General features: G+C 40.6%; 1 protein-coding gene across 1 annotated transcript; it reads left to right on the top strand.

Annotated features, from left to right (window-relative positions):
• Positions 1–1,127: 1,127 nt before the first annotated feature.
• pnck (pregnancy up-regulated nonubiquitous CaM kinase) lies at positions 1,128–8,111 on the top strand. Its single transcript, XM_076276843.1, has 11 exons — positions 1,128–1,204; positions 2,633–2,764; positions 2,943–3,017; positions 3,432–3,570; positions 4,041–4,164; positions 4,548–4,623; positions 4,900–5,012; positions 5,245–5,323; positions 5,929–6,016; positions 6,772–6,862; positions 8,089–8,111. The coding sequence occupies exons 1-11, from the start codon at positions 1,128–1,130 to the stop codon at positions 8,109–8,111; spliced, it is 1,017 nt and encodes a 338-aa protein (XP_076132958.1).
• Positions 8,112–12,078: the final 3,967 nt, after the last annotated feature.

The raw sequence follows: 12,078 nt of genomic DNA, 5'->3' as shown, positions 1-12,078 counted from the left end.
CCAATCAAAATAGATTCTAATGCATACAGTTATTATAAAGTCATGCATAAAGTGAAATAAGTTAACTCAAGGGGAGATGAAACACATCTTATACAAGTGTCAACTTGCTTTGGGAGAGCACTTGTCCTTTGGTTATTCATCAAAAAGCAGGCAAAACGGTTCTTTTTTAAACTGAAATCTCACAGATTGTTCTTCCCTTTTTACTTCAGCTCTCAATCATCACTCTCCCATACATTATTTCTCTCTGGTCATTCACTTTTCCTTTTTGTTGCAAAGGTGTGTGGGTGTGGAAGGTCGTTCCAGTAAAAAAGAATGTGATTTTCACTCTAACAGCATTGAGAGGTGTGGGTGAGAGAAAGAGTGAGAGAGAGAGAGAGAGAAGAGCTGAAAGCAGAGGAGAAGGCAGCTGACATCAGTCAGATCCACCATTCCGCTCTGCAGTGGCAAAGCAACAGGTAAAACACTCCTGCACATACACACACATACTCACATTCTGATTCCTCAACTTTGATGTTGTATTGTGGTGATGCCATTGTTTCTGTAGGGTTAGTTATACATGTGGTTAGTTTGGATCTTATTCTATTTAGTGATTATGAAATGTCATGGGTGTCATTGTACTGCATAATGGCTTGGCTCATGCAAGAGACTCTGTTGGGTTTCTCTGTGTTTAAGAAATGCCTTTGTTGCATGTGTTTGCTATGCTTTTTACGTTTATTGTTATGATCAAACAAATCAGGGTAAATTATTAGATATGTAACTTTTTGTCATGATTGTATGTGATATTTATGAATTATTATGGTTACTGTTATACTTAGAGAAAGCTGAGATGTGAAGATGAAAGAATTGTTTTTACCCTAAGATTTATTGCTCATAGCTAAGAGGGATGCATGGTGGATGAATCATACCTCAAATGAAATATTCAACTGACATTGAATGTGTATTCGTTTTACCTTGATACCAAACATGTGCCGAAAATACCCGTAATAGATAAATCAGAAATAAATCATTACAACACAAGGACAGAGAAAAACATGTCTCATCAAGGCAATTGGCCTTGGTCGGGTTCTCATCGAGTACACTGTGCTCTTCTTGGCTGTTTTTTCTCCTGCATGTTACAGGGCTTCAGGATGCCATTGAAAAGAGACTCAAAGAAGAAAGGCGAGGACATCACGGCGGTGTATGAACTGAGGGAGAAGCTGGGAGAGTGGGTATTGTAGTTACGCTTTCAATGTCACCCAAATATTTTGACCAATGAATGTAAATGCATTTTGCACTCACAAATTAATGTGTGTGTGTGTGTGTGTGTGTGTGTGTGTGTGTGTGTGTGTGTGTGTGTGTGTGTGTGTGTGTGTGTGTGTGTGTGTGTGTGTGTGTGTGTCTGGGGGATGGGGGGTCTGTGGAATGCTTTCTAATGCATTGTACTTATAGCTGAGAAATGATGGTATGATGTGAACTGATATGAATGATAATCTTTAAAGAGTTTTCAATGATGACAATATGATGAAAATATTATCTGTTTTATTTTTCAAACAGGTTATTTTGGTAGTGGAAATATATTGCAATGACCATTAATTGCATTGTTTATTTATTTTACTATTTTTTATTTCATTATTTTTGTCATGACATGCCTCACAATATTTTTGCCTCTAAATTAATGGCCTTGCCAGCTGGTCATTAGTCAGCGAAGGCATGTGATTTTTTATCATTAGCATTTTTCATTAGAATCAAATGAGCCAGCAGTAATTAGGTTTTCCTTCTAAGTTTATTCTAAAACAGCATAATTGAATGCAATTACCCTATTCTGCTAATTGGCTTCCTTCATACCTATAACTACAATGTCATAGGTGTCACAACTGTATTTGTTCCCCTGCAATAACGATGAATTCAGACCAAACACAAAACCACCTCATGCCAGGCCACACTACAGCAGCACCACTCCTATGCCCATGCCATGCCACACTACAGCAGCACCACTCCCATGCCCATGCCAGGCCACACTACAGCAGCACCACTCTTAATCTGCAGAATGCCGGCTGGCTCATCTTCTGATGCCTCTATTGTCACTGAATCTCTAGCTCCCTGTTTAAACATTACTGTATCATCAGCATCAATACAAATTTGTTTTGTTTTTTATGTTCATGGTATGAAAACTTTGTATTTCAAGTAATAAGTAAGTTATTTAATCCTCTCGTTTACAGTAGGATATGCTATAATGTCAGGGTTATGCTAGGCTGTGCTTCACTACAATGCTACACTATCTTCAGTGAAAAAAATTGAATATATTTACTTGACTCTAGACTCTGAAAGGCTACCTGTGGGCCTTATCGTGCAGCCAAAAGGTTTCTGTGATCTACTTGGTTTCTGGCTGTAGAAGTTTCAGAACCTCTGATCTCTGTCTGAAATGGAGGCCTATTCCATGTAAAGTAGCCTAAATTGTGTTTGATTCCAGAGCCATAGTTCTTTACTAAAATTCAAAGCCACTCTAAATTCAGCAGCTGCTGTGATATTCAGAAAGACAGTATGAACTAACATTAAAGTATTGTCAGAGAGGGTTGAAGTGCAGTTAATAATCAAGGATCTTTGGTATTGTTTCCGCAACCACAAGAATGAAGGCTCATAACCTCTGTGTCAGGGGTTCTTTTTCAGAGGTGCGAGTGGCACAGCACCGCTGCACTCAGAGGCTTGTAGCGGTCAAGTGCATCCGCAAGAGGGCGCTAAAGGGCAAGGAATCCATGCTGGAGAACGAGATAACGGTGCTGCGCAAGTGAGTTTGCTCTGTCATGTGACTGAGTGTGTTCGAATTCACTGTCATACCTGCGTACAGTACCAGCAAGTGAACATCAGATTTACTGAACATTACTGCACATGATTTGAAGACAGAAATAAAAAAATGACTTGATTCTGGTGCATCTGTGAAATTTTCTTTTCTTTCTGCTTTATAGAATCCATCATGACAACATTGTCTCTTTGGAGGAGACTTTTGAAACACCTACAAAGCTGTACTTGGTGATGACACTGTGAGTAAAGCTATTCATAGTCACACACTCACACTCGTTACAGTCAATGTTCTGTTTAGTTCATTCTCATTTTGATGTACTCAGTGGTACAAGAACAGTCACAATATGGCTTTTAACAAGGGCATCTATCCTGTGAGCAGAGCAGAGTTGAGCGATTGATCTGCTGATCTGAGGTGATGTGTTGTTATTTTCCTGTAGGGTAACAGGAGGAGAGCTGCTGGTCTGAGGTGATGTGTTGTTATTTTCCTGTAGGGTAACAGGAGGAGAGCTGCTGGTCTGAGGTGATGTGTTGTTATTTTCCTGTAGGGTAACAGGAGGAGAGCTGCTGGTCTGAGGTGATGTGTTGTTATTTTCCTGTAGGGTAACAGGAGGAGAGCTGCTGGTCTGAGGTGATGTGTTGTTATTTTCCTGTAGGGTAACAGGAGGAGAGCTGCTGGACAGGATCCTTGAGAGGGGCGTGTACACCGAGCGGGACGCCAGCCGCGTCATCCACCAGGTGCTGGAGGCAGTCAGATACCTGCATCAGCTGGGCATCGTCCACAGGGACCTCAAGGTATGGGAGAGACAAATACTTTATCACAGTCTCCATGGAAATTCACCTCAGCTCAGATCAACAGATATTGTCAGGGTCAAATGCTTTACATGCAGAGAACTTTTGAGTTTGGTGCTCTGGCGTCTTTCTGACTTGGCACATAAAAGCATAAAGACATCACCCTGCTCCTCATCTGCTGTTGATACACTGGCCACAGTTATTGAGTGGGGTGATACTCATCTGATGAGTTAGACAAATGTGTCAGAGCACGCAGATAACAGTGCAACACAGACCATACTGGAGGTCTACGGAGCCTGGGTTAATACGTCCCACTGTAAGCATGGCTGCCACTGGCCAGAAACAGCTGTGGCACTTATGAAAACAAGTTATGTGGTTAAAACCAAAATATTTTATATTATTCATTACTAGGAATTAATAGGAATAAGTATAGGAGAGACCTTGACAATAATGTCCTATGGATCTGTCTTTAGCCTGAGAATCTGCTGTACGAGACTTCAAAGGAAGATTCCAAGATTGTCATCAGTGACTTTGGCCTGTCCAAGATGGAGGACCAGGGCATGTTGTCCACTGCCTGTGGAACACCTGCATACGTGGGTAAGACATTTCTGGATTTGTTATAAGACTCTATGATTATCTTGGTGGCGTCTTGGTGAACTCATTCAGAATTGTATGGATTAAAAATGTATAGTTGTTTGTGTGTGGATGTCTAATGTTTCATTCTAACATTACCGGGGACAGGAAGTAGATGCATTGACCCCCTGTTCCTAGTCCTGCTACTTTGTACATGTTTCCAGGGAAACAGAAAATGCTTGAAAATGTTTATTATACAGAAAATGTCTGTCATGACCCTTTAGCACGGTTGTGTTGCACTAAACATTGTAATAATGCCTCTACCTTTTGACAAAATGTCCCTGTGGTAGGATGTGTATATGTAAATATGAATGGTTCATCACAATGATTTAATGTCTGTGTCACAGCTCCAGAGCTCCTGCAGCAGAAAACGTATGGTAAAGAGGTAGACCTCTGGGCCGTCGGAGTCATCGCTTTTATTCTGTAAGTGACAGTAATGCACTCACTCATTCTTTCAGGGGAACATTGCTACAGAAATACTGTGGCTGCTGTAGATCTGCCAATCTGTCCATTTGTCTGACTATCAAATTTTCTGTGTCTAGTTCTTCTTCTCCTTCTCCTTCTTCTTCTTCCTCTCCTCCTCCTCCTCCTCCTTCTTCTCCTCTTCCTCCTCCTTCTTCTTCTTCTTCTTCTTCTTCTTCTTCTTCGTCTTCTTTGTCTTAGTCTTCATTTGGAATTCATTTAGTTTGTGATTCACAGACTCTGCGGATACCCGCCATTTTACGACGAGAATGACACACAGCTCTACAAGCAGATCATCAAGGCCGAGTATGAGTTTGACTCGCCATACTGGGATGAAATCTCTGATTCAGGTACATCCAGCTTTTCAAATATAGGACCGTACACCTGAGCAGATATAACAAATGAGAACAGCACAAGGACACATTTCTAAAGCATTTCAGAAGGAACACATTTGGGGTAATGCAGTTGTAAGTGTTTCTTTTTTCGAAGGCTGGTCAATCCATGTGTTTTTATCATGTTGTTACATTTCTCATTGTGCATTTCTATTCTGCTCCCACTCCTGCTGTCTTTGTGTTTTTTCAGCGAAAGACTTCATAGTGCACTTATTGCAGAAGGACCCAAAGAAGAGGTATAATTGTGAGGAGGCCTTGCAACATCCTTGGTGAGTTTAAAAATAGGCTGAGGGCATGACAGTGGACAAAACATGAATAGCGTATGAATACTTTTCCCATCAAAACACTTCAAATGTTGTGTAACAGTAAGTTGCCATGGCCACATAATATCTCTTCAGTTTTTCACAAACTCTGAGTAGAATGAGAAAAGCTGCTTTGCCCCTAACAACATGCTGTAAATTAATAAAAATACATTATGCCAACAGATGTTTCCTTTTTTATTTATTTTTATATTGTCTTAATGAGGAAAAGAACAGCTCGTCTCCGCTCTGGTAATTGTACATTTAATGCTTAATTTCTTGAGAGATGATTGTGCTAGTGTAGGGAAAGGCACATAAACCAGCCTCGAAGCTATGGGGAGCCTTCCTATATGATGCAGTTACTTAGCAGCAACTGTGCAAACTGGTGTGTCATAGTTTGTCATGCTGACATGTGTGTGCGTGTGCGCGCGTGTGTCTGTGTGTGTGTGTGTGTGTGTGTGTGTGTGTGTGTGCGTGTGTGTGTGTGCGTGTGTGTGTGTGTGTGTTGATGTGTGTGTGCGTGTGTGTGTGTGTGTGTGTGTGTTGATGTGTGTGTGTGTGATGCATCATGGCAGGATATCAGGAGGAGCTGCTCTGGAGAAAAACATCCACGGGTCTGTCAGCGAACAGATTCAGAAGAACTTCGCCAAGAGCCATTGGAAGGTGAGATCACTGGTCGTCATGCAGGATGTGCTGAGCGTGTGATGGGCCACAGATCCAGACATCTGCCCCTGGCACTGGCTGCTGCGCTCACACCCCCCACTCCCTGCCTGCCCGATTGTCACTGCATGTGCTTAAGCCCAGCCATTGCATTGCACAACATGAAGCTAAAATCATCTCTCTATATGGTTACTTTGTGGTGTGTGTTTGACTTTTATGCTGTGTATCTATAGATAAAGTGGCTGCAAAAGGTGCCAGAAATAAAGACGTCAATGGTTAAATTCCTTTTGGTAACACCTTCCTGAAACACGTTTGTACAGTGCATTGCTATTTGGAGTTTTGACTTTGCACCTTGCTTATTAGTTACCGATAGAGGAAAATAGTGTGCAGGCTCTCTCAAATTTAACGTAATAGTACAAGCACCAAGTCAGTACAAGCACCAAGCAGAAGGTTGTGTATGTGATTATTCCCATTGGAATGTTCAGCCTGTTCTGAAATGTTCTGACCCTTAAGGTTAGAATGAAGTCATTTTGTAGTCAACTGCTTTTTTAATGCAAAAAGGATTGATTGTGATCCTCTGGCTGACCTGTGAACAATAGTACAAACAGCATGTCTGAACAAACCAAAAGGCAAAAGAGAATTTAAATCGAGTCATGGCTATTACTAGGTGATGGAAGGTGTACACATCAAAGCAATCAATAACCACATCTCTACTGTACATTTCTGTTGTTTAAAAGATTGTTATCTTGCATTCACAGAGAGCGTTTAATGCGACTATGGTGGTGCGCCACCTAAGTAAGAAGGCCCATGGCTCAGTGGAGGATGGGGGAAACTGCACCCCTGGAAAAGGTGAGAAGTGGATGTTTGTTTAGGTAGAAACACACTGATAGATCTTCTCTACCATCAGAAAATGTGTTCTTTTCTGGGTTGCGCACCAAATATTGGACCATTCTGAGTATTTCAGAACAGATGAACAGATCTGTTCAGAACGTGATAAATTGGCTCCCAGTTTTAACCCAAAAATTGATGTTCTTTTCCCTATGCAAACCGGACTGTGCATGCACTCCAATGCTATTTGCCATGATGCTTGCACTGTTGTAATTTGCGTAATGACCTCCATTGATGAAGCATCCTTGATTACAACGGTTCAGTTCAAAACTGTTGTGGAAAGGCTTCAAGGCTCAAAGAATCTTGAATGAAATCAGTTCAAGAAGCTGTGCCCTGTGGTTTGAAAAGGACATGCTTCATAACTTGAAAGTCAACAGAATGGCCAGTAGGCTAGTGTCAGTACAAAAAAGATCCCTAAAGGAATACATGTATAGTATGGCAAGTCCAGGAAATAATGAACATTTTCCATGTAGAAATGCCTATTCTTTGGAATTGCAAAAAAAGGGAGGTGTGTTTCTTAGGCTGTTTTTCCTGTATGCTACAAAAGGTTCTTTGACTCGTTGAAATTAATCAAAGGAGCCTGCATCTAGGACCATGAAACTTAAACACTTAGCTTGGTGAACTGCTTGAGATTCTACAGGTGCATCTCAAAAAATCTGAATATCATGGAAAAGTCCATTGCCCTGCCCAGACAGAGAGATTAAAGGCTCAGGAAACCATTGCCGGTGTTTTAACTTAATTAGCTGATTAGAGCACATCTCAGACAGTTCTGTAATACATTTTTTAATCTAATATTTTGAGATTCACAATTTTTGATTTACATTAGCTGTAAACCGTAATCATCAAAATTAGATTAATCAAGAGTTGAACAAAAAAAAGGCTTGAAATATTTTACTTTATGTGTATTGGATCTGGATTATATGAAAGTTACAGTTTTTGGAAAATGGGAAAAAATGAACTTTTCCATGATATTTTTTGAGATGATGATTTTAAAAAAAATGTACCTGTACATATACAATTCAATGAAGATGATGCACCAAAGGTCTCTACAGTAAAATGTCTCAAAACAAATGTCCCCAGAGTGGGATCACCAAAACCTTTCAGGGTTCCAGCAGATAGCTATTTTTTTCTGTATGCAAAAACCTGGCAGTTGTCTGGAGCTCTAACCTCTCTCCCCTCTCCGACAGCTCTCCAGGCACCACCCGAGTGAGCCGCTGGCAGCACACGGTACCCAGCCAACTGGCCCCCAGGACAGACAGTATGTCAGTGCACGTTTCCTACAGTGGTCTGGGTTTTTCCGGCCAGCTCTCCTGACTACCAGCTGCTTTCGTTCCTACATCTTTGAGCTTGAGTTCTTTCATTGCCTTTACCTTGTACAATCTGCTGCTTATGCATCGGCAGTATGGATAGTGTCCTTGTTTATCTTTAATGTTTGTACGGTAGGGCTTCTGTGTGTGTTGGTGTAAAGATGACTTGCCCAATTGCAGTGTAATATCTTTGAATGTACACTCAGCAAGTGTACAGTGAGCATCCATTTAGCTAAGTGACCTATTTTAGCAAGCGGGTATTTGTTTCCTAAAGTGCATGGCTAATATCACTGAATTGCCATTGTGAATGTTAGCAATTAATCTTTTCCAAGTGTAAGCAAGCATATTTATATTGGATGGCAGATGTAGTATTGTTAGTACTATATGGTTGTACGTATGGTCGTAAGATCAGGGAAATGTTTCATTTATTGACTTTTTCATTGTTGACCTATTGAATTAGTATTGTTTCATTAATGAGTTATGCTTGTTAATGTGTCTCAGGCATTGCAACTGTCAGAAGGCTAGCTGTGCATTCATTTAAATCTGTTTTGGACTAAAGGTTTGCTTCAGTATTTTCAGTTGATCGGATTCTGAGAACTGCCATGCAAACACTGATACATTGCACATCACATTGTTGAGGCTGAAAAGGAAAACTAGAGATGTTCTCATGCTATCTGTATCTTAAGCTTTTTGAATTTGAAATGTCTTGGTTTGAATTTACCTGTTCTCTTCTTTAAAGACAATAAGAACTTGCATGTGATACAATTGGAATGAAGAGATACATGCTTGTAGCTCTAAAGGTGTAAGAGACCAGTGTATTCCCTCCATAAACTCTTGGTGTTACCCAAGTCTTAATCTTTGCCTCTTTATTATTGCTGTTTGTGATGTTACTGTAATTGTCACCTTCATACACTTGGAACAACTGAACTGACATGACTTTAAGTCAACAGGGGGCGATATAACACACTTCTTGGCCTCGCATCATAGCAAGCAGAAGCTGTGCACCAAAATGACTCACGTGGATTTCATAGGGGGAATAGTCCTGTCTTGCAGATAAATAGGCTCGTCTGAGCAAAAATTAGGTTACTGTGGTCCTAAACCAAACAAAATAATTACATGGGAGAGGAAGGGAGGATTTGATCCTAGTTCCACAACAAAGGAATTCTGCTGTACAGTCAGATAGTGTGTAACCTATTTGATATTAAGACAGGGAAATTATGAATTGATTAGTTCCCACAAATGTCCCTAGAACAAATATGGTTGTTCATTATCTGATAAAATACAGTTAATTTAAACTATTTTGTCATTAAGCCATCGATGATGAAGCAGGGCATTTGATTTGAGGGCTGAGAACTGGAGTGACATTTGAAACTCATCCTGTCCATAATCTGCCCTGATCATTTTGGACAACAATGAATAATAAATCCCCTTTTTGACTTTGTCAGCAGCTAGAAGATGCTGAGATTCTGGTTTAGGATTTAGCATCACTCATTTCAACGCAGCCTTACAGAGTTGGAGGATAAGATGCTGAAATAAATTTGATATGATACAAATTGTGTTGGATGCAGGAGTCATGGCTTTGGCATCAGCGCAACAACACTGAATGTAGGTGAATGTTGTTAAACTGTTAATAACCAGCAGCATGCCTGCCACATAGGGCTCTCTCCATGGGTTGTTTGAAAGCCAAAGAGAAAGTTGTGCTCATTCTGTGATCACATGGCCAATTTTATGTTTTGTTGCCTGCTTGGATTCAAATGGTCGTTCAACTTATTTAAGCGAGGTGCATCTCACTCCTGTCACCTGGGCTGTACTTGTGCGCTAGATAGCCATTCCGAGTGCTCTCAGTGTCTGACAGTCTGTGGCTGAAAATGATAGCACTGTGAGATCATATGGTTTAAAAGACAGCAAGATTGAAAGATTGAGAAATCACTGTTTGAACACAGCGGTGTGGTATTTGAAAACCAGCAATCACCACTCTGTTATCCATTGCTTACACTGTGACATAAACACGTTTATTATTGCATAGGTTCCCTGAGGTGAAAGCATTGTAGATAAACATTGCAAGATGTTAATTGATATGTTAGTATGCCATATATAATAAACAATATATGGAAGGTGTAATGAAATTAACAGGCTACATGTTTCTTTACTGAGACGGGCCTAAATGTTTGACTGCAGTCAGAAATAATTAGTTAAATGTTGTAGAAAGTTACCTCATGTAACCTCCAGATGCAGTAGAGGAAGCATCTTGTTTAGTACATTTCCAAAGAAGGCTGTTTCTCAGTTCTTCTTTTTTAAAAGACATTGTGTCTATCAGTATCTTTCAGCATGATGTGTGACTTGCATACAAAAAAATACACATACTTAAAAAAGCTGCATGTAATATTCAAACGTATGGCACAGAGGCAATAAACCAGCAGTACTCCACTGTGACAGTTAAGCTCTTTCATCTCTCTCTGACTCCTCCCTGAGAAGAGTCGAAGTCATTCTCGACTCCACCAGTTAATGTCACAGTTACTGTGACACAGAACCAGAGTGTAACAGCACACATGAAAAGCTGTCATGCTCCACCGGGCATTGTGTCTAATGATTACATTATCGTCGTAATATTTAATTTAGAAACGGTTTCAGTCTGAAGGCGCCTCGACATTCACATACACGCTTAGCCGTAGAAGTGATGAGGGTGGTCCTCTGAGTGCGCTGTGATAATTTATTCTTACAGGTTAAACGATGGTACATTTGCATATGCTAACATACAAGACAATTGGAAGACACTTATGCAAAGGAGCAGGCCCTCAAATAGGCATCTTTGACAAATTAAACAAAGAGCTCTCTTGGCAAACGGCGTGCATGCACCTCAGAAGGAGAGCAAGAGGCATATGATCCTTGACAAGAAGAGCCATTCATCCCCGCCCTAAACTAATGAGACAGATCCTTGAAAGCTTTCCACTGTATGTGACTGTGAGCAAGAAGTGTCCCACTGACCGATGCCTTCAGAAATAAGTCATTTGGGTCAACAGGATCGGCTGTTCCCAGACACTTTGTCAACTGAAAAAACGGTCATCTATCTTGGCCCAAACACAAATAACACCAGAAGATGTAAAACATCAGTAGATTAGGGGAAATCAAATATCATATGTAATATAGGTATACAGAAATACCCACCTTGCTATCCAGCTATATGAATATGAGCGTATAATATGAAAGTAAATATAACATTTGATATTTGTTTCATATTTGTATGTAACATATCAGTTTCATATTTGAGCAGAAATGTCATAATGCACCTTGCTGAAATGATGAATCGAAGAATCCCTGGGTGTGAATCAACCATGTGGAAGCTATTTAGTGAACACCCAAAGCAATTACGTATTAAACCATCTTAAAGGCTCTGTGCTGAGCACTTAACAGTGTTGTCAAGACACTCCAGGCAAAGGCAGGGCCGCATGGCCCTGATTGGTCGCATGGGCATTCAACTGACCAATGGAATCGCGCCCATCATGAAAAATGGCTGTGAATGTGTGCACCCATCTCGGTGAGCCGCGGCTAAGCTAATGCAGGGACTAAATAACTAATGGGGAGGTGGGTTTTTTAATCAGGAGACATGGGAATGATGAGATTGGGAATGGCAGGACTTGGAAAAACATGACGTCTGACCTGGATAACATGCGACAACTCCGGACAAGGCGGGCGCCAAATCTATGTGCCCCGGTGATGCACCTAAGGTCTTGGGTTAGGAGGAAAATGTATAATTAAAAATTTAACCCGATCTTGTTTGTTACCCTGGTCAAAAGCAAAACCTTTTCACTTTAGAAAAAGTGATAAATTTAAAGCAAAAGATGATTAATCTTTAGTAATCTCTGCTTGCAG

The sequence above is a fragment of the Alosa pseudoharengus genome, unplaced genomic scaffold (assembly GCF_046254945.1).
Source record: "Alosa pseudoharengus isolate Yale_2024_CS ecotype anadromous, Long Island Sound unplaced genomic scaffold, YU_APseudo_1.1 YU_APseudo_1.1_scf_9, whole genome shotgun sequence".
NCBI lineage: Eukaryota > Metazoa > Chordata > Actinopteri > Clupeiformes > Clupeidae > Alosa > Alosa pseudoharengus.
Note: the sequence above shows the minus strand (reverse complement) of the source record. Positions and strands in the feature narration are given on the sequence as shown.